Below are 26,478 nucleotides of genomic sequence, written 5' to 3'. Positions count from 1 at the left end.
GTGTTGACCCGGTGCAATGTTATTTAGTGGTGTTGACCCGGTGTAATGTTATTTAGTGGTGTTGACCCGGTGTAATGTTATTTAGTGGTGTTGACTGGGTGTAATGTTATATAGTGGTGTTGACCCAGTGTAATGTTATTTAGTGGTGTTGACCCGGTGTAATGTTATTTAGTGGTGTTGACCCGGTGTAATGTTATATAGTGGTGTTGACCCGGTGTAATGTTATTTAGTGGTGTTGACCCGGTGTAATGTTATTTAGTGGTGTTGACCCGGTGTAATGTTATTTAGTGGTGTTGACTGGGTGTAATGTTATTTAGTGGTGTTGACTGGGTGTAATGTTATTTAGTGGTGATGACCCGGTGTAATGTTATTTAGTGGTGTTGGCCCGGTGTAATGTTATTTAGTGGTGTTGACCCAGTGTAATGTTATTTAGTGGTGTTGACCCAGTGTAATGTTATTTAGTGGTGTTGACCCAGTGTAATGTTATTTAGTGGTGTTGCCCCGGTGTAATGTTATTTAGTGGTGTTGACCAGGTGTAATGTTATTTAGTGGTGTTGACCCGGTGTAATGTTATTTAGTGGTGTTGACCGGGAGTAATGTTATTTAGTGGTGTTGACCTGGTGTAATGTTATTTAGTGGTGTTGACCGGGAGTAATGTTATTTAGTGGTGTTGACCCAGTGTAATGTTATTTAGTGGTGTTGACCCGGTGTAATGTTATTTAGTGGTGTTGACCCGGTGTAATGTTATTTAGTGGTGTTGACCCAGTGTAATGTTATTTAGTGTTGTTGACCCGGTGTAATGTTATTTAGTGGTGTTGACCCGGAGTAATGTTATTTAGTGGTGTTGACCCGGTGAAATGTTATTTAGTGGTGTTGACCCGGAGTAATGTTATTTAGTGGTGTTGACCCGGAGTAATGTTATTTAGTGGTGTTGAACCAGTGTAATGTTATTTAGTGGTGTTGACCGGGTGTTATGTTATTTAGTGGTGTTGACCGGGTGTAATGTTATTTAGTGGTGTTGACTGGGTGTAATGTTATTTAGTGGTGTTGACTTGGTGTAATGTTATTTAGTGGTGTTGACTGGGTGTAATGTTATTTAGTGGTGTTGACCTGGTGTAATGTTATTTAGTGGTGTTGACTTGGTGAAATGTTATTTAGTGGTGTTGAACCAGTGTAATGTTATTTAGTGGTGTTGACCTGTGTAATGTTATTTAGTGGTGTTGACCCAGTGTAATGTTATTTAGTGGTGTTGACCAGGAGAAATGTTATTTAGTGGTGTTGACCCGGTGTAATGTTATTTAGTGGTGTTGACCCGGAGTAATGTTATTTAGTGGTGTTGACCCGGTGTAATGTTATTTAGTGTTGTTGACCCAGTGTAATGTTATTTAGTGGTGTTGACCCGGTGTAATGTTATTTAGTGGTGTTGACCAGGTGTAATGTTATTTAGTGGTGTTGACCCGGTGTAATGTTATTTAGTGGTGTTGACCCGGAGTAATGTTATTTAGTGGTGTTGACCCGGTGTAATGTTATTTAGTGGTGTTGACCCGGTGTAATGTTATTTAGTGGTGTTGACCCAGTATAATGTTATTTAGTGGTGTTGACCGGGAGTAATGTTATTTAGTGGTGTTGACCCAGTGTAATGTTATTTAGTGTTGTTGACCCAGTGTAATGTTATTTAGTGTTGTTGACACGGTGTAATGTTATTTAGTGGTGATGACCCGGTGTAATGTTATTTAGTGGTGATGACCCGGTGTAATGTTATTTAGTGGTGTTGACCTGGTGTAATGTTATTTAGTGGTGTTGACCTGTGTAATGTTATTTAGTGTTGTTGACCAGGTGTAATGTTATTTAGTGGTGTTGACCCGGTGTAATGTTATTTAGTGGTGTTGACCCGGTGTTATGTTATTTAGTGGTGTTGACCGGGAGTAATGTTATTTAGTGGTGATGACCCGGTGTAATGTTATTTAGTGGTGTTGACCCGGTGTAATGTTATTTAGTGGTGTTGACCTGGTGTAATGTTATTTAGTGGTGTTGACCTGTGTAATGTTATTTAGTGGTGTTGACTGGGTGTAATGTTATTTAGTGGTGTTGACCCGGAGTAATGTTATTTAGTGGTGATGACCCGGAGTAATGTTACTTAGTGTTGGTGACTCGGTGATACTTACTATAACAGGGGTGAGGTAGTAGTTGAGAAGAGGGATAAACTCAGTAAAGAGGGTCACTTTTCCCTGGAACCAGAAATAGGCTCCCACACCTGTAAAACAAACCCATACAGAATGTTGATCTGACTTCTTCACCAAAGATTCAGTACATGACAACTAAGACAGTTTCACATGTAGTCTACACAACACATACAAACAACATCACATGTAGTCTACACAAAACATACAAACAACATCACATGTAGTCTATACAAAACATACAAACAACATCACATGTAGTCTACACAAAACATACAAACAACATCACATGTAGTCTACACAAAACATACAAACAACATCACATGTAGTCTACACAAAACATACAAACAACATCACATGTAGTCTACACAACACCTATTTTTAGCTCATTGATAAGGGATATGATACAGGGCATATGATATAGTACCCCACTGATGAGGGATATGATACAGGGCCCTGTGAAACAGTACCCCACTGATAAGGGATATGATACAGGGCCCTGTGATATAGTATACGTACTCCACTGATAAGGGATATGATACAGGCCCTGTGATATAGTACCCCACTGATAAGGGATATGATACAGGGCCCTGTGATATAGTACCCCACTGATAAGGGATATGATACAGGGCCTGTGATATAGTACCCCACTGATAAGGGATATGATACAGGGCCCTGTGATATAGTACCCCACTGATAAGGGATATGATACAGGGCCTGTGATATAGTACCCCACTGATAAGGGATATGATACCTGTGATATAGTACCCCACTGATAAGGGATATGATACAGGGCCCTGTGATATAGTACCCCACTGATAAGGGATATGATACAGGGCCATGTGATATAGTACCCCACTGATAAGGGATATGATACAGGGCCCTGTGATATAGTACCGCACTGATAAGGGATATGATACATGTGATATAGTACCCCACTGATAAGGGATATGATACAGGGCCTGTGATATAGTACCCCACTGATAAGGGATATGATACAGGGCCCTGTGATATAGTACCCCACTGATAAGGGATATGATACAGGGCCCTGTGATATAGTACCCCACTGATAAGGGATATGATACAGGGCCCTGTGATATAGTACCCCACTGATAAGGGATATGATACATGTGATATAGTACCCCACTGATAAGGGATATGATACCTGTGATATAGTACCCCACTGATAAGGGATATGATACAGGGCCCTGTGATATAGTACCCCACTGATAAGGGATATGATACATGTGATATAATAGTACCCCACTGATAAGGGATATGATACAGGGCCCTCTGATATAGTACCCCACTGATAAGGGATATGATACCTGTGATATAGTACCCCACTGATAAGGGATATGATACAGGGCCCTGTGATATAGTACCCCACTGATAAGGGATATGATACATGTGATATAATAGTACCCCACTGATAAGGGATATGATACAGGGCCCTCTGATATAGTACCCCACTGATAAGGGATATGATACCTGTGATATAGTACCCCACTGATAAGGGATATGATACAGGGCCCTCTGATATAGTACCCCACTGATAAGGGATATGATACCTGTGATATAGTACCCCACTGATAAGGGATATGATACAGGGCCCTCTGATATAGTACCCCACTGATAAGGGATATGATACAGGGCCCTGTGATATAGTACCCCACTGATAAGGGATATGATACAGGGCTGATATAATAGTACCCCACTGATAAGGGATATGATACAGGGCCCTGTGATATAGTACCCCACTGATAAGGGATATGATACAGGGCCTGTGATATAGTACCCCACTGATAAGGGATATGATACAGGGCCTGTGATATAGTACCCCACTGATAAGGGATATGATACAGGGCCCTGTGATATAGTACCCCACTCATAAGGGATATGATACAGGGCCCTGTGATATAGTACCCCACTCATAAGGGATATGATACAGGGCCCTGTGATATAGTACCCCACTCATAAGGGATATGATACCTGTGATATAGTACCCCACTGATAAGGGATATGATACCTGTGATATAGTACCCCACTGATAAGGGATATGATACATGTGATATAGTACCCCACTGATAAGGGATATGATACCTGTGATATAGTACCCCACTGATAAGGGATATGATACAGGGCCCTGTGATATAGTACCCCACTGATAAGGGATATGAGACAGGGCCCTGTGATATAGTACCCCACTGATAAGGGATATGATACAGGGCCTGTGATATAGTACCCCACTGATAAGGGATATGATACAGGGCCCTGTGATATAGTACCCCACTCATAAGGGATATGATACAGGGCCCTGTGATATAGTACCCCACTGATAAAGGATATGATACAGGGCCTTGTGATACAGAGTCATATTGACTTACCCACTCCTGCTGTCACCATCAGTTTACTGAGGAAAAGGACGTAGTCTGTGACCTTGTCCAACACCACCGCTCTGTCAACAAAAGTCAAGGTTATTCAAGTTATTTCTGATACATTCCTATTTTATTTACCGTCTTTTGCAATCAATTTATAAGTTATATTTATTTGTAATTCGTTTTATTTTTTGTCATCGACTACTGGGGTAATGGCATGACCCTAGGTCTCTTGGTTATAGAGAAGAAATCTAAGAAACATTTGAACTCTTCTGACCTTTAAAGTAGATCAAGGTCATTCATCCCAGGATGGCAACAACCAAATATCAGAACCCTATAGGTTCCTTGGTTATTGAGAAATTTACACATTACACCCTGGGGCCCCTGGCCTTGAAAGTATGCGAAGATTATTCATATTAACTAATTTTGGAAGAACTTCATTCCTGCATGCAACTGGCATGATACAATGACTTTGTGCCTCTTGGTTATAGAGCAGAATTTGTTAAAACACTTTAACACATTTGACCCCTTTGACCTTTAAAGTAGGTCAAGGCAATTCATTTGAATAAACTTGGTATCCCTTCATCCCAGCATTCTAATATCCCTAGGCCTCTTGGTTATTCAGAAGATGAAAATGTATTTTTTATGGACACAACACATACTGCACGATGAGGGACAATTAGAATTAGAATAGTCTTCTTAAGACTTCATGTCAGGTGACCTAAACAGAGGAATTGTATCTCATTCACTCACCTTACAACATTTCTCATGATTAAGAAGAATGCATCTTTAGCAGCTGTGCAGAAATTTTTTCCATAAACTGCAGTCTATAATATCAAATTTAAAAAGAAATGTAGGTAACAGTACATATACATAAATAATTTTATACCTTGAAGGTTGATGTAGCTACATTATGTATAGTATATAAATAAGCACGATATATTCAGATTGATGTACAGTATATATAAATAAACACGATATATTCAGATTGATGTAGCTACATTAACACACTATATATTCAGAATGTAGAGTGATCAATAGCTATGTGAGTTGTAACAGTTTGATACCACAATATAAAACAGAAAATTCCCTTCCAAGAGTTTATTACTGAACTGTTTTTAATCTAAAATAAAGTTTGTTATTCAACAACGAGCTCATTAGAACATGTATTATAATTGTACTCAACAATGATCTCAGAAGAACATGTATTATAATTGAACCCTATAGGAATTGGATGACTATAACATTTACATTGTGTTCAGACAGAATCCTGCAGTACTTGATTACTTACCATAATATATGCATTTCTGTTCAGGAATTTGACCAATTTTTCTAAACAAGCAAAGAAGCATTTCAAACATCTGGAGAAAAACAAAAACAAAAACCCATAAACATTACAATTATGTTACTCCACTCAAACACATAAACATTACAATTATGTTAATCCACTCAAACACATAAACATTACAATTATGTTAATCCACTCAAACACATAAACATTACAATTATGTTACTCCACTCAAACACACAAACATTACAATTATGTTACTCCACTCAAACACACAAACATTACAATTATATTACTCCACTCAAACACTTAAACATTACAATTATGTTACTCCACTCAAACACATATCCTTTCACTTCTACACAACACAATACATTAACAATCCCTCATTCATTCCTACACCATACTAAAATATTTTAACATGAATATAATTATATAATACTGACTATAACACTTTAACTGGTGAATAATGGTATATTGGTTATAATCATTCATTAAAGTTCATCTGATACTGCTCCATCACAGCAAACTAGCTGTCTCAAAGTGGTTTACAAATCAATAACTGTTGTTACATAGGACTTTAATTAAATAGCTACCAGCCATTCTCAACTCCCTAGGGAGTATAAAGGCAGAGCATTCGACACTAATGGGCTGCTTAACATTTACAGCTGTCTCAACCAGAGAGGGGGACTTGAACTAGTGACCCTTCGGTCATACAGCCCTGTGTCCTACCACTGTGTCGCTGTCGAAATATATAACTTTAATTGTAAGCCAATCAAAGATCGTGTTAAATATATAACTTTAATTGTAAGCCAATCAAAGATCGTGTTAAATATATTACTTTAATTGTAAGCCAATCAAAGATCGTGTTAAATATATAACTTTAATTGTAAGCCAATCAAAGATCGTGTTAAATATATTACTTTAATTGTAAGCCATCGTGTTAAATATATTACTTTAATTGTAAGCCAATCAATGATCGTGTTAAATATATAACTTTAATTGTAAGCCAATCAAAGATCGTGTTAAATATATTACTTTAATTGTAAGCCAATCAAAGATCGTGTTAAATATACAACTTAAACTGTAAACCAATCAAAGATCGTGTTATATATCTGTAGAGTGAATTGCTATCTTTTGTAACTTGTAGGGCTGTTCACTGAATTCCTACACATGAACACCTTAATGATGCTTACTTGACCATAAACTTTGCCACTTTGTTTTCTGCTCCCTTTAGTTTACTGTCCAGATACTCGAGGGCCACGCGGATCATCTGTATGATAGCTATGATGAGAGACCCAAACGCCAGCGTCCCAAGATGATACCTGTAGTACAATCAACAGAATACTCAAATCTCTATGGACTTCCTCAATTCTTCACTTTTTATAATACTTTAAATTCAAAACAATTACAATTTGTTATATTTACGATAGTAATTCTTTATTTGCGCTGATTCTTAACCATCCTTGGCCCAAGGTGAAGATCGCACCTGGCCAAGGGCCGAGGATGATTATATACCAACTATTTCACTATAAAAACACACCTGATAGATCTGAACAGTCCCGACATCAGAGGGAATGCTGGGATGTCCTTAGGCTTTTCAAATGCCCAATAGTAAGAGGCAAATGCTCCAGCCAAGGTCATTTGTCCAAGGGCAACAACAAAGTTCATCAGCCAGAAAAACATGAACAGCATGAAAACCTCCATTGCGATGATGTAGTCTGTCCCTCCATACCTGACAAAGTCACAGAATGACCCAACCGTAGAATTCTGTGAATTTGGAAAAAAAAATCATTTAATTTTTGGAATTAACTAATTTAAATGGGTTCTGTAAAGCACAGAAAGAAGAGGATCAAGTGAAATGAAGGAAATAGCAAGAAGGGATGGCGAAACAGAGAGACAGGTGGGGGATGGTGAAATAGAGAGACAGGATGGGGATGGTGAAACAGAGAGACAGGTGGGGAATGATTAAACAGAGAGACAGGTGGGGGATGGTGAAACAGAGAGACAGGTGGGGAATGGTGAAACAGAGAGACAGGAGGGGAATGGTGAAACAGAGACAGGTGGGGGATGGTGAAACAGAGAGACAGGTGGGGGACGATTAAACAGAGAGACAGGTGGGGGATGGTGAAACAGAGAGACAGGTGGGGGATGGTGAAACAGAGAGACAGGTGGGGAATGGTGAAACAGAGACAGGTGGGGGATGGTGAAACAGAGACAGGTGGGGGATGGTGAAACAGAGAGACAGGTGGGGGATGGTGAAACAGAGAGACAGATGGGGGACAATTAAACAGAGAGACAGATGGGGATGGTGAAACAGAGACAGGTGGGGAATGATTAAACAGAGAGACAGGTGGGGGATGGTGAAACAGAGACAGGTGGGGAATGATTAACAGAGAGACAGGTGGGGGATGGTGAAACAGAGAGACAGGTGAAGGATGGTGAAACAGAGAGACAGGTGGGGGATGGTGAAACAGAGAGACAGGTGGGGGACGATTAAACAGAGAGACAGGTGGGGGACGATTAAAAAGACAGACAAGTGGGGGATTATGAAAAAGAAAGACAGGTGGGGTACAATTAAACAGAGAGACAGGTGGGGGATGGTGAAACAGAGACAAGTTTGGGATGGTTAAACAGAGAGACAGGTGGGGGATGGTGAAACAGAGAGACAGGTAGGGGATGGTGAAACAGAGAGACAAGTGGGGAATGGTGAAACAGAGAGACAGGTGGGGGACGATTAAACAGAGAGACAGGTGGGGGATGGTGAAACAGAGAGACAGGTAGGGGATGGTTAAACAGAGAGACAGGTGGGGGATGGTGAAACAGAGAGACAGGTGGGGGACGATTAAACAGAGAGACAGGTGGGGGACGATTAAAAAGACAGACAAGTGGGGGATTATGAAAAAGAAAGACAGGTGGGGTACAATTAAACAGAGAGACAGGTGGGGGGATGGTGAAACAGAGACAAGTTTGGGATGGTTAAACAGAGAGACAGGTGGGGGATGGTGAAACAGAGAGACAGGTGGGGGATGGTGAAACAGAGACAGGTGGGGGTGGATAAACAGAGAGACAGGTGAAGGATGGTGAAACAGAGAGACATGTGGGGGATGGTGAAAGAGAGAGACAGGTGAAGGATGGTTAAATAGAGAGACAGGTGGGGGTGGTTAAACAGAGAGACAGGTGGGGGATGGTGAAACAGAGAGACAGGTGGGGAATGGTGAAACAGAGACAGGTGGGGGACAATTAAACAGAGAGACAGGTGAAGGATGGTGAAACAGAGAGACAAGTGGGGGATGGTGAAACAGAGACAGGTGGGGTGGTTAAACAGAAAGACAGGTGAAGGATGGTGAAACAGAGAGACAGGTGGGGAATGGTGAAACAGAGAGACAGGTGGGGGATGGTGAAACAGACAGACAGGTGGGGGGACGATTAAACAGAGAGACAGGTGGGGGATGGTGAAACAGAGAGACAGGTGGGGGATGGTGAAACAGAGAGACAGGTGGGGACAATTAAACAGAGAGACAGGTGGGGGATGGTGAAACAGAGACAGGTGGGGAATGATTAAACAGAGAGACAGGTGGGGGATGGTGAAACAAAGACAGGTGGGGGATGGTGAAACAGAGAGACAGGTGGGGGATGGTGAAACAGAGAGACAGGTGGGGGATGGTGAAACAGAGAGACAGGTGGGGGGCAATTAAACAGAGAGACAGATGGGGGACAATTAAACAGAGAGACAGGTGGGGATGGTGAAACATAGACAGGTGGGGAATGATTAAACAGGGAGACAGGTGGGGATGGTGAAACAGACAGGTGGGGAATGATTAAATGATTAAACAGAGAGACAGGTGGGGGATGGTGAAACAGAGAGACAGGTGGGGGGCAATTAAACAGAGAGACAGGTGGGGGGCAATTAAACAGAGAGACAGGTGGGGGATGGTGAAACAGAGAGACAGGTGGGGACAATTAAACAGAGAGACAGGTGGGGGATGGTGAAACAGAGACAGGTGGGGAATGATTAAACAGAGAGACAGGTGGGGGATGGTGAAACAAAGACAGGTGGGGGATGGTGAAACAGAGAGACAGGTGGGGGATGGTGAAACAGAGAGACAGGTGGGGGATGGTGAAACAGAGAGACAGGTGGGGGGCAATTAAACAGAGAGACAGATGGGGGACAATTAAACAGAGAGACAGGTGGGGATGGTGAAACATAGACAGGTGGGGAATGATTAAATGATTAAACAGAGAGACAGGTGGGGATGGTGAAACATAGACAGGTGGGGAATGATTAAATGATTAAACAGAGAGACAGGTGGGGGATGGTGAAACAGAGAGACAGGTGGGGGATGGTGAAACAGACAGGTAGGGAATGATTAAACAGAGAGACAGGTAGGGGACGATTAAACAGAGAGACAGGTGAAGGATGGTTAAACAGAGAGACAGGTGGGGGATGGTTAAACAGAGAGACAGGAGAAGTGAGAAAGAATAGAAGTGATTGGAGGTGGTCAGAGTGGGGAAATGAAGTTGGGCAGATTGAAGACAGAGCAGATGGGAGAAAGGAGAAAACATTAGAATCTTATCCTCTAGCTTTTATTTTTGTGTGATGGGACCGAGAGGAGATATGGGTGAAAACAGGCAGAAGAAGAGTTTAAATTAAGGAGCAAAAAAACTTACATCCGGAGTACAGGGTACTCGGTCCAAGACAGAGTTGATGCTGTTTGCGACATCAGTACCATTGGAGTAATATTCAGGTCCTCCTATAGATGCTATGTAACTATACTGAGGTCAAGGACTCCAATATCACATGTTGTAAGTTACAGAGTCCTTATCACATATAACAAGCTACTCTGTACAGCAACACTTATCACAGAGTACTCATGGCTGGAAACTGCTTGTAGTATGTCATGTCAAAAGATTATGAATATAAAAGTTTAATTATAAACTTCAGAATTCTGTTTTGTTCTGTATATCAAATGACCAAAGTAAAAAAATGTAAACAAAATAACTGTCATAAAAACTGGAAAAATTCAAAGAACACCCACTAAACACATATCATGTGATATAGTGTTACCAAGGATACATAGCACTAGCACCCATGTAACCAACGACAACCAGCTGCATGATGAATGGAATGATGGGCCAGAAGAGGGTGAAGATCATGTTACTTATTGCCCTGAAATAGGAAAATAAAATATTGTAGTTTATCAGAGAAAATGGATTACATAAAAGACATGATTTTGAAACATCTCGATAATGTTGATGTGCTCAGCAATGGATCACTGATGCCAAATCAAAAACAATAAACACAAGGAGTACATGAAATTTGTCAAAAATACTAAATGGTATATGTCTTGAGAAGAACGATTAAGATTTTATATCTGAAAATGGATATTTGAAATATACATGTCAGTGTCAGAAGAAAGTGAAATGTTATGACTTACCTACTACCCTCTTTGATCAGCTCAATGGCAATACAAATTCTGGACACCAAAAAGATGAGAACAAGGAGGAAGATGAGGAGAAATGTTGCCGTTGTACACCCTATAAAATATATAATTTCATCATATTTTTAGAAATAAGATATACTGAAAATGTTAAGGAATTCCCTTCCAACATGGATGTTTTAATTGGCATTATTACAGACAAACACTTCCATGAAAATAAAAGGGGTGTTTAACGCCCAAAATATCATAGAAATATACAAATGGTTTAGAGAGTAGTTACTAGATTACCTCCTAACAAACTTATACCATAACTGGACAGATTCCAGTATCCCTCCTTTCCACCCCTAAACGTTACTATCGGTGTGGTCCAGTATCCCTCCTTTCCACCCCTAAACATTACTATGGGTGTAATCCAGTATCTCTCCTTTCCACCCCTAAACATTACTATGGGTGTGATCCAGTATCTCTCCTTTCCACCCCTAAACGTTACTATGGGTGTGATCCAGTATCTCTCCTTTCCACCCCTAAACGTTACTATGGGTGTGATCCAGTATCCCTCCTTTCCACCCCTAAACGTTACTATGGGTGTGATCCAGTATCTCTCCTTTCCACCCCTAAACGTTACTATGGGTGTGATCCAGTATATCTCCTTTCCACCCCTAAACGTTACTATGGGTGTGATCCAGTATTTCTCCTTTCCACCCCTAAACGTTACTATGGGTGTGATCCAGTATCTCTCCTTTCCACCCCTAAACGTTACTATGGGTGTGATCCAGTATCTCTCCTTTCCACCCCTAAACTTTACTATGGGTGTGATCCGGTATCCATCCTTTTCACCCCTAAATGTTACTATGGGTGTGATCCAGTATCCATCCTTTCCACCCCTAAACATTACTATGGGTGTGGTCCATTATTCCTCCTTTCCACCCCTAAACATTACTATGGGTGTGGTCCAGTATCCATCCTTTCCACCCCTAAACATTACTATGGATGTGATCCAGTATCCATCCTTTCCACCCCTAAACGTTACTATCGGTGTGGTCCAGTATCCCTCCTTTCCACCCTAAATGTTTCTATGGGTGTGATCCAGTATCCCTACTTTCCACCCCTAAACGTTACTATGGGTGTGATCCAGTATCCTTCCTTTCCACCCCTAAACGTTACTATGGGTGTGATCCAGTATCCATCCTTTCCACCCCTAAACATTGTAATGGGAGGCGATACTTACCAAATGCTAACCAGGTTTCCTTCAGTCCTAGATAGTAACTAAAGTTGAGGGTGAAGAGTTCGGACACACCAAATTCTGCTGTGACATTCTGATTCTTCAGATCATAGTACTGGGAATAACTGTAGTAACATCCTACAATAAAGGATGTGTTTAGGTTATTACAGGAAAAGGAAATCAAAATGTACATAACAATGTCTGCATCACCTATAACACTAGAGATGAAGTCTAAGAGATTATTGATTGTATTTGTGAACAAAAACATATATGTCCCCTTCTCCCTTACTAGACATTAGTTTTTTTTGTCATTTTTTTTCTCTTTAGGCCCAGACAAGTAATTATTGTAAAATTCACACTTATTTGACCTTGAGGTCAAGGCCATGGTGCCATAACTGCAGTGCATTGCATATCTTATTAAGGTGATGCAGGTATACTCTAATAAGTTTCATCAATATATCTTCAACAGTTTAGAAGTTATGGCCATGACAAGACATTATTGGAAAAATTGCACTTATTTGACTTTTGACCTTCAGGTCAGGGTCACAGAAACCTAACAGCAGTGCAGTGCACATCAGCTTTAGGTGATGTAAGTATCCTCTGTTCAACATATCTTCAATGGTTTAGAAGTTATGTCCCAGACAAGAATTAGAAGGTACTAATACAATATATCTCCCTTCAATCAAAAGAGAAACACACATTTGTAATCAAACCATGTAGGGCAATGTCACTCATACAGCCATGGTAAAATCTCCTGATCAAAGTGCATACCATGTCATTTTCAATGGCAATATGGCATGGTCTATATTTGGCAAGTTAGTTTGTGTCAGTGTGTGAGGATAGTTTCATCATCATAAAAGTCATAAACATGATAATAAACAATGATAATAAACATTACAATAAACATTACAATAAACATGACAATAAACATGATAATAAACATTACAATAAACATTACAATAAACATGATAATAAACATTACAATAAACATTACAATAAATATGATAATAAACATTACAATAAACATGATAATTAAATAAGTATTTATATAATAATCCGAATTTTTATGTTAATGACCGTAGCGACTAGACAACAACTGTTCTGAATACATAATGACAAAATTAGATGATCTGACCATACGGGAACATTGTACGATGTTTACTTGCCGAAATATACGCAATTTAATTCCAACCCAAACCGCCTTGCAGCTTCAGGTCGCCATCTTTGTTAAAATCAAAGCATCTGTGCGTTTGGAAGAGTAAGTACTGCAAAGCTTCTAAATGATCTTGTGATACAAATTTTAAGATTATAATAGAAACGAAATATGGATTTTAAAATAATTTGATTTAAATTACTCATGCTTTAGGTTAGCAAATAGTAGCAATTTTTTACAATGAACTTTAACGTTGTACTCAATACTGATCACGATACTTTTATTTAGACGTTTTCTATTTCTTTCGCTTCATTTCATTTAAAGAATTGTTTCAGATTTCACAGTAATTTCGCGGAAAATGAATTTGATGACGTAGGAAGCCCACATGCTATAGAATCAGGCATCTATAGTCGATAAGTGGAGGTTTGGAGTGGATAACACTTCGGTCCATTAGCTGTATGACATTTCGTGGCGTCGGTTATTAGAACGTGACCCAGAAAACACGACGGTAATAAAACAGAAGACCATTGAACATTACCGGATTATTTTTGCAATTTTTGAGACACCATTGTGCTAAATTACAATGGAAAGTAACACTGATTTAATTCATAGCTATCGTATCGTAACCTATATGTAGTTGGGCAAGACCTACATGTACTTTCGTTTTACAGTTTACGGATATGGTCATATAAATAATTCATCTTCTCAACCGTAGTCGAATTACTTCACGGGATAGTTCTATCAAGTATATTTGTATTTCTCATGTACAGGGTGCATCTTTGTTTAAAATTGACTGGTCTGCAGGTGTGACCTGGCTACTCTCAGCAGACCCTGACCCCAGGGTCACGTTACTATCGTATCCCTTTGTAAACACTTTACAATAAATGTTACTACAACTTTCTACCTTCTGAAAGAGACGTGTATATGAAATACTTTGATATATAAATACTTATAACCGGTAAGCTTGTAAACATTACAATAAACATGATAATAAACATGATAATAAACATTACAATAAACATTACAATAAACATGGTAATAAACATTACAATAAACATTACAATAAACATGATAATAAACATGATAATAAACATTACAATAAACATTACAATAAACATGATAATAAACATTACAATAAACATTACAATAAACATGATAATAAACATTACAATAAACATGATAATAAACATTACAATAAACATTACAATAAACATGATAATAAACATTACAATAAACATGATAATAAACATGATAATAAACATTACAATAAACATGATAATAAACATTACAAGAAACATATAAACATGATAATAAATATTACAATAAACATTACAATAAACATGATAATAAACATTACAAGAAACATATAAACATGATAATAAATATTACAATAAACATTACAATTAACATGATAATAAACATTACAATAAACATTACAATAAACATGATAATAAACATTACAATAAACATTACAATTAACATGATAATAAACATTACAATAAACATGATAATAAACATTACAATAAACATGATAATAAACATTACAAGAAACATATAAACATGATAATAAATATTACAATAAACATTACAATAAACATGATAATAAACATTACAAGAAACATAAACATGATAATAAATATTACAATAAACATTACAATAAACATGATAATAAACATTACAATAAACATTACAATAAACATGATAATAAACATTACAATAAACATTACAATAAACATTACAATAAACATTACAATAAACATGATAATAAACATTACAAGAAACATAAACATGATAATAAATATTACAATAAACATGATAATAAACATTACAATAAACATGATAATAAACATGACAATAAACATATAAACATGATAATAAACATACCAAACCCCAGGAGAGCCAGGACAACAATGATGCTGACCCAGACGAGGATGCCAGCAAACCAGCGGAGAAGGACAATCCAGATAAAACAGAACACCATGGCTATCCCCATGAAGCTGTACAAGAAATTACAAATAGTTGTTAAGATATATATAATTATACTGTGGAATATAATTAGAAGTAATGCTCTAGAAAATTCTGCATAGCTGCATACTTAAAATAAATATAATATAAATCTTTCACATCATATATTATTTGAGGCTAAATGAAGCATCAATGCAAATGATTTCCCATTCTGCCTTGGTTATCAGGAATGAGCCCATAATCATTATCATTATTTGAACAAGTTGTTACACATAAATTAGACACAACTTTACACATAAATTAGACACAACTTTACACATAAATTAGACACAACTTTACACATAAATCAGACACAACTTTACACATAAATTAGACACAACTTTACACATAAATCAGACACAACTTTCCACATAAATTAGACAAAACTTTACACATAAATTAGACACAACTTTACACATAAATTAGACACAACTTTAAACATAAATTAGACACAACTTTACACATAAATTAGACACAACTTTACACATAAATTAGACAACTTTACACATAAATTAGACAACTTTACACATAAATTAGACACAACTTTACACATAAATTAGACACAACTTTACACATAAATTAGACACAACTTTACACATAAATTAGACACAACTTTACACATAAATTAGACAACTTTACACATAAGATTAGACACAACTTTACACATAAATTGTATTAGACACAACTTTACACATAAATTGTATTAGACACAACTTTAAATTGTATCAGACACAACTTTAAAACATGAAGGACTGGTTTACTGAGTAGATTATCTGTCCTATACTTACACAAGCATCAGGTACCAGGCCGAAACTATGTCTTTGAATACTAGTTCCACCACTTGAGTAGCAGACAAAAAGGTGGCTAGATACCTGCAAAAATGGTAAAATTATATAATACATGATATCAGGACCACGGCTAATTATCAATAATTAATTAATTAGTGTTATTACATTATAACATGCATTGTCGTGTGTACATTTTTTCATTCTTGTTTGTGGTTTAATATTAGTGGTTCCATAGCAACCACAAAACGAAAGCTAATACACAAGGAATGTTTATACACAACGAAAGCTAATACACAACAAATGTTTCATGTTATACAGCAGTGATAATATTGGCATAAGTGAGCCTATATACACAAATCTAAACCTGATATCTGTTTTGTCTCCTTTTTATAGCTGTATAGGACATACACCTCAGAGTATATCTAATACATATAATAGGACATACAGTCCTTCTGAGTATAAGACATATACTCCTACTAATTAACAGAGTATAGGACATACACTCCTTCTGAGTATAGGACATACACTCCTACTAATTAACAGAGTATAGGACATACACTCCTTCTGAGTATAAGACATATACTCCTACTAATTAACAGAGTATAGGACATACACTCCTTCTGAGTATAGGACATACACTCCTACTAATTAACAGAGTATAGGACATACACTCCTTCTGAGTATAGGACATACACTCCTACTAATTAACAGAGTATAGGACATACACTCCTTCTGAGTATAGGACATACACTCCTACTAATTAACAGAGTATAGGACATACACTCCTTCTGAGTATAGGACATACACTCCTACTAATTAACAGAGTATAGGACATACACTCCTTCTGAGTATAGGACATACACTCCTACTAATTAACAGAGTATAGGACATACACTCCTTCTGAGTATAGGACATACACTCCTACTAATTAACAGAGTATAGGACATACACTCCTTCTGAGTATAGGACATACACTCCTACTAATTAACAGAGTATAGGACATACACTCCTTCTGAGTATAGGACATACACTCCTACTAATTAACAGAGTATAGGACATACACTCCTTCTGAGTATAGGACATACACTCCTACTAATTAACAGAGTATAGGACATACACTCCTACTAACTGAGTATCAGACATACACTCCTGAGTATATGACATACACACTTCTGACTGAGCATGCATTGTTAGCATAAATTGCTTCAAATAATTAAAGATTGGTAAAAAGAGTTTGATTCATCATCGATAAAAGATTGACTATGATGGTACTGACTCGCTGGCACTTTCTACGAGACTCCCGGTGACAGCTGTGCCTCCAGCCGTTGTAATGTTGTAGTTTCCGGAGGTCACAAGCTCCTTTGACTTGTCGAAAACAGATAGGAAAATAGATGGAACACAACGACCAACAACTGAAAAAAAAAAACATAATTCAACAGTCAAAGGGTAAAGATGACCATAACAACGTCGTGCTGGGTGGATCAGCTCTAAACAAGTAGTTGACTAGTTTCAACACTTAGGCATGTTGTCATTATTTAAAACACAAACATTCAGGTATAAGGTATAAAATGTGATGCCTACCCTAGTGTCAGTACAACAAGCTATTATGAATGACATGATACATAGTACACAATCAAATGTACTCTATACTAACAGCACTATGATACAAAATACGGAAAATAAATTATAATATCACATGTATAAATACTAAATACATAAAACTGTATAGTTTCATAGAGTACATAGAATATAATGACTATCAATAGACTTAAATAGCATATAAGTTATTACATAAATAAGATACCAGAATCAAAATGCAGTTTGTTAGTGATATCACTCTGAAAATAGGCTTGTATACAAAATGTAGGTGAATCCTGGTATGATGTATATGTTTATGGCCCATTTTAGGTAAGTTAGAGACATATGATGAGTCACATCTTAGGATGATATTCAATTAACAACATACAATTAAAGCAGTTACTATTATATGGTATGTCATACAGCTCCTTGATGATCATATAGTATCTAGGAAGTAACGGGAACAACGGTCCTCGTTAATTCAGCCCACTCTGGTAATATTCCTTGTGATATCCACCCGCTGGGTAAGTCAGAACCACATTAAACTTTTAACACAGACATTGGGTCTCCCACCTCCCATATAGTTCATCAGTGTTTATTTTATCAGACAGAAAACAGATAGGATATCAATTTAAATCCTGTAAAATGACATACTTGCAGTGTTGGGGAGGTAGTATGCTGCACAGTCCTCATCGGATATCAACTGCTGGATAGATTTCTGTAAAAATCAACATACTGGTACAGTAAGGCTGAAATTTATAAGTTTATTACATAAAATTAAATTGAAGTATATTATCTAAAAAATATTGCACTGTGATTTAATTAAGAAAAAATGACTAAGGACTCCAAAGGGGGAACGACTCGCACTGCACTGTAGGTACAGATGGCACATGAACTGGTACACTGATAAACTATAGTACACAGATAGGTACACTGTAAAACTATAGTACACAGATAGGTACACTGTAAAACTATAGTACACAGATAGGTACACTGTAAAACTGTAGTAAACAGATAGGTACACTGTAAAACTATAGTACACAGATAGGTACACTGTAAAACTGTAGTAAACAGATAGGTACACTGTAAAACTGTAGTAAACAGATAGGTACACTGTAAAACTATAGTAAACAGATAGGTACACTGTAAAACTATAGTAAACAGATAGGTACACTGTAAAACTATAGTACACAGATAGGTACACTGTAAAACTATAGTACACAGATAGGTACACTGTAAAACTGTAGTAAACAGATAGGTACACTGTAAAACTGTAGTAAACAGATAGGTACACTGTAAAACTATAGTAAACAGATAGGTACAATGTAAAACTATAGTACACAGATAGGTACACTGTAAAACTGTAGTAAACAGATAGGTACACTATAAAACTGTAGTAAACAGATAGGTATACTGTAAAACTATAGTAAACAGATAGGTACACTGTAAAACTATAGTAAACAGATAGGTACACTGTAAAACTATAGTAAACAGATAGGTACACTGATAAACTATAGTACACAGATAGGTACACTGTAAAACTGTAGTAAACAGATAGGTACACTGTAAAACTGTAGTAAACAGATAGGTACACTGTAAAACTATAGTACACAGATAGGTACACTGTAAAACTATAGTACACAGATAGGTACACTGTAAAACTATAGTAAACAGATAGGTACACTGTAAAACTGTAGTAAACAGATAGGTACACTGTAAAACTATAGTAAACAGATAGGTACACTGTAAAACTATAGTAAACAGATAGGTACACTGTAAAACTATAGTACACAGATAGGTACACTGTAAAACTATAGTAAACAGATAGGTACACTGTAAAACTATAGTAAACAGATAGGTACAATGTAAAACTATAGTAAACAGACTGGTACACTGTAAAACTATTGTAAACAGATAGGTACACTGTAAAACTATAGTAAACAGATAGGTACACTGTAAAACTATAGTACACAGACTGGTACACTGTAAAACTATAGTAAACAGATAGGTACACTGTAAAACTATAGTAAACAGATAGGTACACTGTAAAACTATAGTACACAGACTGGTACACTGTAAAACTATAGTAAACAGACTGGTACACTGTAAAACTGTAGTAAACAGATAGGTATACTGTAAAACTATAGTAAACAGACAGGTACACTGTAAAACTATAGTACACAGATAGGTACACTGTAAAACTATAGTAAACAGATAGGTACACTGTAAAACTATAGTAAACAGATAGGTACACTGTAAAACTATAGTAAACAGATAGGTACACTGTAAAACTAGTAAACAGATAGGTACACTGTAAAACTGTAAAAAACAGACTGGTACACTGTAAAACTATAGTAAACAGATAGGTACACTGTAAAACTATAGTAAACAGACTGGTACACTGTAAAACTATAGTAAACAGATAGGTACACTGTAAAACTGTAGTAAACAGACTGGTACACTGTAGAACTATAGTAAACAGATAGGTACACTGTAAAACTGTAGTAAACAGACTGGTATACTGTAAAACTATAGTAAACAGATAGGTACACTGTAAAACTGTAGTAAACAGATAGGTACACTGTAAAACTATAGTAAACAGATAGGTACACTGTAAAACTATAGTAAACACATAGGTACACTGTAAAACTATAGTAAACAGATAGGTACACTGTAAAACTATAGTAAACAGATAGGTACACTGTAAAACTATAGTAAACAGATAGGTATACTGTAAAACTATAGTACACAGATAGGTACACTGTAAAACTGTAGTAAACAGATAGGTACATTGTAAAACTATAGTAAACAGATAGGTACACTGTTAAACTGTAGTAAACAGATAGGTACACTGTAAAACTATAGTAAACAGACTGGTACACTGTAGAACTATAGTAAACAGACTGGTACACTGTAAAACTATAGTACACAGATACGTACACTGTAAAACTGCAGTAAACAGATAGGTACACTGTAAAACTATAGTAAACAGATAGGTACACTGTTAAACTATAGTAAACAGATAGGTACACTGTAAAACTATAGTACACAGATAGGTACACTGTAAAACTATGGTAAACAGATAGGTACACTGTAAAACTATAGTACACAGATAGGTACACTGTAAAACTGTAGTAAACAGATAGGTACACTGTAAAACTATAGTAAACAGATAGGTACACTGTAAAACTATAGTAAACAGATAGGTACACTGTAAAACTATAGTACACAGATAGGTACACTGTAAAACTGTAGTAAACAGATAGGTACACTGTAAAACTGTAGTAAACAGACTGGTACACTGTAAAACTATAGTAAACAGATAGGTACACTGTACAACTATAGTAAACAGATAGGTACACTGTAAATCTATAGTAAACAGACTGGTACACTGTAAAACTATAGTAAACAGATAGGTACACTGTAAAACTATAGTAAACAGATAGGTACACTGTAAAACTATAGTTCACAGACTGGTAAACTGTAAAACTATAGTAAACAGATAGGTACACTGTAAAACTATAGTAAACAGATAGGTACACTGTAAAACTATAGTCAACAGATAGGTACACTGTAAAACTATAGTAAACAGATAGGTACAATGTAAAACTATAGTAAACAGACAGGTACACTGTAAAACTGTAGTAAACAGATAGGTACACTGTAAAACTATAGTAAACAGATAGGTACACTGTAAAACTATAGTACACAGATAGGTACACTGTAAAACTGTAGTAAACAGATAGGTACACTGTAAAACTGTAGTAAACAGACTGGTACACTGTAAAACTATAGTAAACAGATAGGTACACTGTAAAACTATAGTAAACAGATAGGTACACTGTAAAACTATAGTTCACAGACTGGTACACTGTAAAACTATAGTAAACAGATAGGTACACTGTAAAACTATAGTACACAGATAGGTACACTGTAAAACTGTAGTAAACAGATAGGTACACTGTAAAACTGTAGTAAACAGATAGGTACACTGTAAAACTGTAGTAAACAGATAGGTACACTGTAAAACTATAGTACACAGATAGGTACACTGTAAAACTATAGTACACAGATAGGTACACTGTAAAACTGTAGTAAACAGATAGGTACACTGTAAAACTGTAGTAAACAGATAGGTACACTGTAAAACTATAGTAAACAGATAGGTACACTGTAAAACTATAGTAAACAGATAGGTACACTGTAAAACTATAGTACACAGATAGGTACACTGTAAAACTATAGTAAACAGATAGGTACACTGTAAAACTATAGTAAACAGATAGGTACAATGTAAAACTATAGTAAACAGACTGGTACACTGTAAAACTATTGTAAACAGATAGGTACACTGTAAAACTATAGTAAACAGATAGGTACACTGTAAAACTATAGTACACAGACTGGTACACTGTAAAACTATAGTAAACAGATAGGTACACTGTAAAACTATAGTAAACAGATAGGTACACTGTAAAACTATAGTACACAGACTGGTACACTGTAAAACTATAGTAAACAGACTGGTACACTGTAAAACTGTAGTAAACAGATAGGTATACTGTAAAACTATAGTAAACAGACAGGTACACTGTAAAACTATAGTACACAGATAGGTACACTGTAAAACTATAGTAAACAGATAGGTACACTGTAAAACTATAGTAAACAGATAGGTACACTGTAAAACTATAGTAAACAGATAGGTACACTGTAAAACTAGTAAACAGATAGGTACACTGTAAAACTGTAGTAAACAGACTGGTACACTGTAAAACTATAGTAAACAGATAGGTACACTGTAAAACTATAGTAAACAGACTGGTACACTGTAAAACTATAGTAAACAGATAGGTACACTGTAAAACTGTAGTAAACAGACTGGTACACTGTAGAACTATAGTAAACAGATAGGTACACTGTAAAACTGTAGTAAACAGACTGGTATACTGTAAAACTATAGTAAACAGATAGGTACACTGTAAAACTGTAGTAAACAGATAGGTACACTGTAAAACTATAGTAAACAGATAGGTACACTGTAAAACTATAGTAAACACATAGGTACACTGTAAAACTATAGTAAACAGATAGGTACACTGTAAAACTATAGTAAACAGATAGGTACACTGTAAAACTATAGTAAACAGATAGGTACACTGTAAAACTATAGTACACAGATAGGTACACTGTAAAACTGTAGTAAACAGATAGGTACATTGTAAAACTATAGTAAACAGATAGGTACACTGTTAAACTGTAGTAAACAGATAGGTACACTGTAAAACTATAGTAAACAGACTGGTACACTGTAGAACTATAGTAAACAGACTGGTACACTGTAAAACTATAGTACACAGATACGTACACTGTAAAACTGCAGTAAACAGATAGGTACACTGTAAAACTATAGTAAACAGATAGGTACACTGTTAAACTATAGTAAACAGATAGGTACACTGTAAAACTATAGTACACAGATAGGTACACTGTAAAACTATAGTAAACAGATAGGTACACTGTAAAACTATAGTACACAGATAGGTACACTGTAAAACTGTAGTAAACAGATAGGTACACTGTAAAACTATAGTAAACCGATAGGTACACTGTAAAACTATAGTAAACAGATAGGTACACTGTAAAACTATAGTACACAGATAGGTACACTGTAAAACTGTAGTAAACAGATAGGTACACTGTAAAACTGTAGTAAACAGACTGGTACACTGTAAAACTATAGTAAACAGATAGGTACACTGTAAAACTATAGTAAACAGATAGGTACACTGTAAATCTATAGTAAACAGACTGGTACACTGTAAAACTATAGTAAACAGATAGGTACACTGTAAAACTATAGTAAACAGATAGGTACACTGTAAAACTATAGTTCACAGACTGGTAAACTGTAAAACTATAGTAAACAGATAGGTACACTGTAAAACTATAGTAAACAGATAGGTACACTGTAAAACTATAGTCAACAGATAGGTACACTGTAAAACTATAGTAAACAGATAGGTACAATGTAAAACTATAGTAAACAGACAGGTACACTGTAAAACTGTAGTAAACAGATAGGTACACTGTAAAACTATAGTAAACAGATAGGTACACTGTAAAACTATAGTACACAGATAGGTACACTGTAAAACTGTAGTAAACAGATAGGTACACTGTAAAACTGTAGTAAACAGACTGGTACACTGTAAAACTATAGTAAACAGATAGGTACACTGTAAAACTATAGTAAACAGATAGGTACACTGTAAAACTATAGTTCACAGACTGGTACACTGTAAAACTATAGTAAACAGATAGGTACACTGTAAAACTATAGTACACAGATAGGTACACTGTAAAACTGTAGTAAACAGATAGGTACACTGTAAAACTATAGTAAACAGATAGGTACACTGTAAAACTATAGTAAACAGATAGGTACACTGTAAAACTATAGTAAACAGAGAGGTACAATGTAAAACTATAGTAAACAGATAGGTACACTGTAAAACTATAGTAAACAGATAGGTACAATGTAAAACTATGGTACACAGACTGGTACACTGTAAAACTATAGTAAACAGATAGGTACACTGTAAAACTATAGTAAACAGATAGGTACACTGTAAAACTATAGTCAACAGATAGGTACACTGTAAAACTATAGTAAACAGATAGGTACACTGTAAAACTATAGTACACAGATAGGTACACTGTAAAACTTCATGCTCATCTTTTCCAGCTTTTTGAATTCAGTGCTTACAATATTGTTAATGATATATATGTAGTACCAAATACAGGACAATTTGAATAGTATGTTCATTGTCCTATCTATAGTAAATAGAACCAGAAATCATCATTCAGATGATAGAGTAGATGTGTTGTATTGTAAAAAGTCTTTGATCAGAAACTTTTGTTTTTACCAAATCATGAAGTGCCACTTACGGTGCCTGCTGTGGGATCCACATCGTATTTACAGAGAAGTTTATTCCGTTCTGTGTTATCCTGGCCTCCTCCAGCTGTCTCGATCGCTACAGACTCCAGGTACACATAGTAGTCGGAAGTACATTTCTCCACACACACCTAAAACACAACAATACAATATTACATGTACAACACTGCAGTCAAATATTGTTATTACACCTAAAACACAACAATACAATATTACATGTACAACACTGCAGTCAAATATTGTTATTACACCTAAAACACAACAATACAATATTACATGTACAACACTGCAGTCAAATATTGTTATTACACCTACAACACAGTACAGTATTGTTATTACACCTACACCACAACAGTACAATATTGTTATTACACCTACAACAGTACAATATTGTTATTACACCTACAACACAGTACAATATTGTTATTACATGTACAACAGTACAATATTGTTATTACATCTACAACACAGTACAATATTGTTATTACATGTACAACACAGTACAATATTGTTATTATACCTATAACACAGTACAATATTGTTTTATATTCTATCATGTCTGATAGAATATAGATAAGTCGTAAATAAATGCTGTGAATTTTTATCTCAATTTAAATTTCAATCATGGAAACACTTACCTGTGGTGTTGGGCAGCCGAGAAATATGGACTGGACTTTTGAACATTGCAGCAAGTCAAAATACATGAGGTTTGGCTTAGACTGCACACTGAAAGAATGTTATAGAATCATATACTAAACAACGTCTGTGGATCAGATTACATTTGGAAAGACATATTTTTTCTTTTATTTAAATCCCAGTGTATCATTTAATTTCTAACATTCCAAAGAGATAGTAATTTATTTTAGATAATTCCTTGTACACAGTATTTTCAGCTCTATACTTATTACAGTTGACTTGATGGAACAATGATACAGCATGTCTATGATGTTACTCGAGCAACACCTCAATTACAAGTCTAGTAATATGCTGGTATACCTCTGATCATAGCCACAGATACTGCCAGCAGAATCAGTTGGGAAGACAAGTTTGGCTGGGTTTCCTCTCGCATAACCTGAACAAAACATAAAACACAGTGTATTCAACTTTTTGTCGGGTTCTTTATAAGATACTAGAAAATAATTGGTTTGCTAACATCTCAACACGCCAATCACATAAAGTGACCAATATGGCTCCCTGAAGAAACAATTATTAAGGTCATCCTACCCTCAACATACACTCCTTCACCTCTGTGTCTGTGTTAATCTATCCCAATTAAAATCATGTTTATCATTTAATTATGATCAATCTTTTTGTTTGAGGATATTTAATTTGGCACCTGCCTCACAAACAAAATCTTCTTAATTTTTCTTTATACTGCCACCTCCATATATCAGTACCACACCTTTCTACTGCCACCTCCGTATATCACCACACCTTTATACTGCCACCTCCATATATCACCACACCTTTATACTGCCACCTCCATAT

The 26,478-nt window shown here is 36.2% G+C and overlaps 1 protein-coding gene across 2 annotated transcripts in view; it reads right to left on the bottom strand.

The window, feature by feature from the left end:
- Window positions 1–26,478, bottom strand: part of LOC117315104 (choline transporter-like protein 2) — a 54,550-nt gene that overhangs the window by 11,507 nt on the left and 16,565 nt on the right. For both annotated transcript variants that reach the window (XR_004529683.1, XM_033869253.1), the window contains exons 4-20: window positions 25,987–26,062; window positions 25,629–25,716; window positions 24,984–25,121; window positions 18,687–18,750; window positions 17,731–17,866; window positions 16,455–16,538; window positions 15,547–15,659; window positions 12,516–12,647; window positions 11,285–11,384; window positions 10,924–11,016; window positions 10,518–10,617; window positions 7,390–7,616; window positions 7,043–7,171; window positions 5,850–5,919; window positions 5,312–5,385; window positions 4,568–4,638; window positions 2,166–2,254 (exon numbers count right to left, since the gene is read on the bottom strand). Coding sequence is in view for 1 of the 2 variants with exons in the window: in XM_033869253.1 (XP_033725144.1) it covers window positions 2,166–2,254; window positions 4,568–4,638; window positions 5,312–5,385; window positions 5,850–5,919; window positions 7,043–7,171; window positions 7,390–7,616; window positions 10,518–10,617; window positions 10,924–11,016; window positions 11,285–11,384; window positions 12,516–12,647; window positions 15,547–15,659; window positions 16,455–16,538; window positions 17,731–17,866; window positions 18,687–18,750; window positions 24,984–25,121; window positions 25,629–25,716; window positions 25,987–26,062 (1,784 nt within the window). In the remaining variant the exon portion in view is untranslated. The remainder of the gene's footprint in view (window positions 1–2,165; window positions 2,255–4,567; window positions 4,639–5,311; window positions 5,386–5,849; window positions 5,920–7,042; window positions 7,172–7,389; window positions 7,617–10,517; window positions 10,618–10,923; window positions 11,017–11,284; window positions 11,385–12,515; window positions 12,648–15,546; window positions 15,660–16,454; window positions 16,539–17,730; window positions 17,867–18,686; window positions 18,751–24,983; window positions 25,122–25,628; window positions 25,717–25,986; window positions 26,063–26,478) is intronic.

Source organism: Pecten maximus, chromosome 2 (genome assembly GCF_902652985.1).
Source record: "Pecten maximus chromosome 2, xPecMax1.1, whole genome shotgun sequence".
NCBI classification, from domain to species: domain Eukaryota; kingdom Metazoa; phylum Mollusca; class Bivalvia; order Pectinida; family Pectinidae; genus Pecten; species Pecten maximus.
The sequence above is the reverse complement of the archived record's forward strand: the minus strand, read 5'-3'. Positions and strand labels throughout refer to the sequence as shown.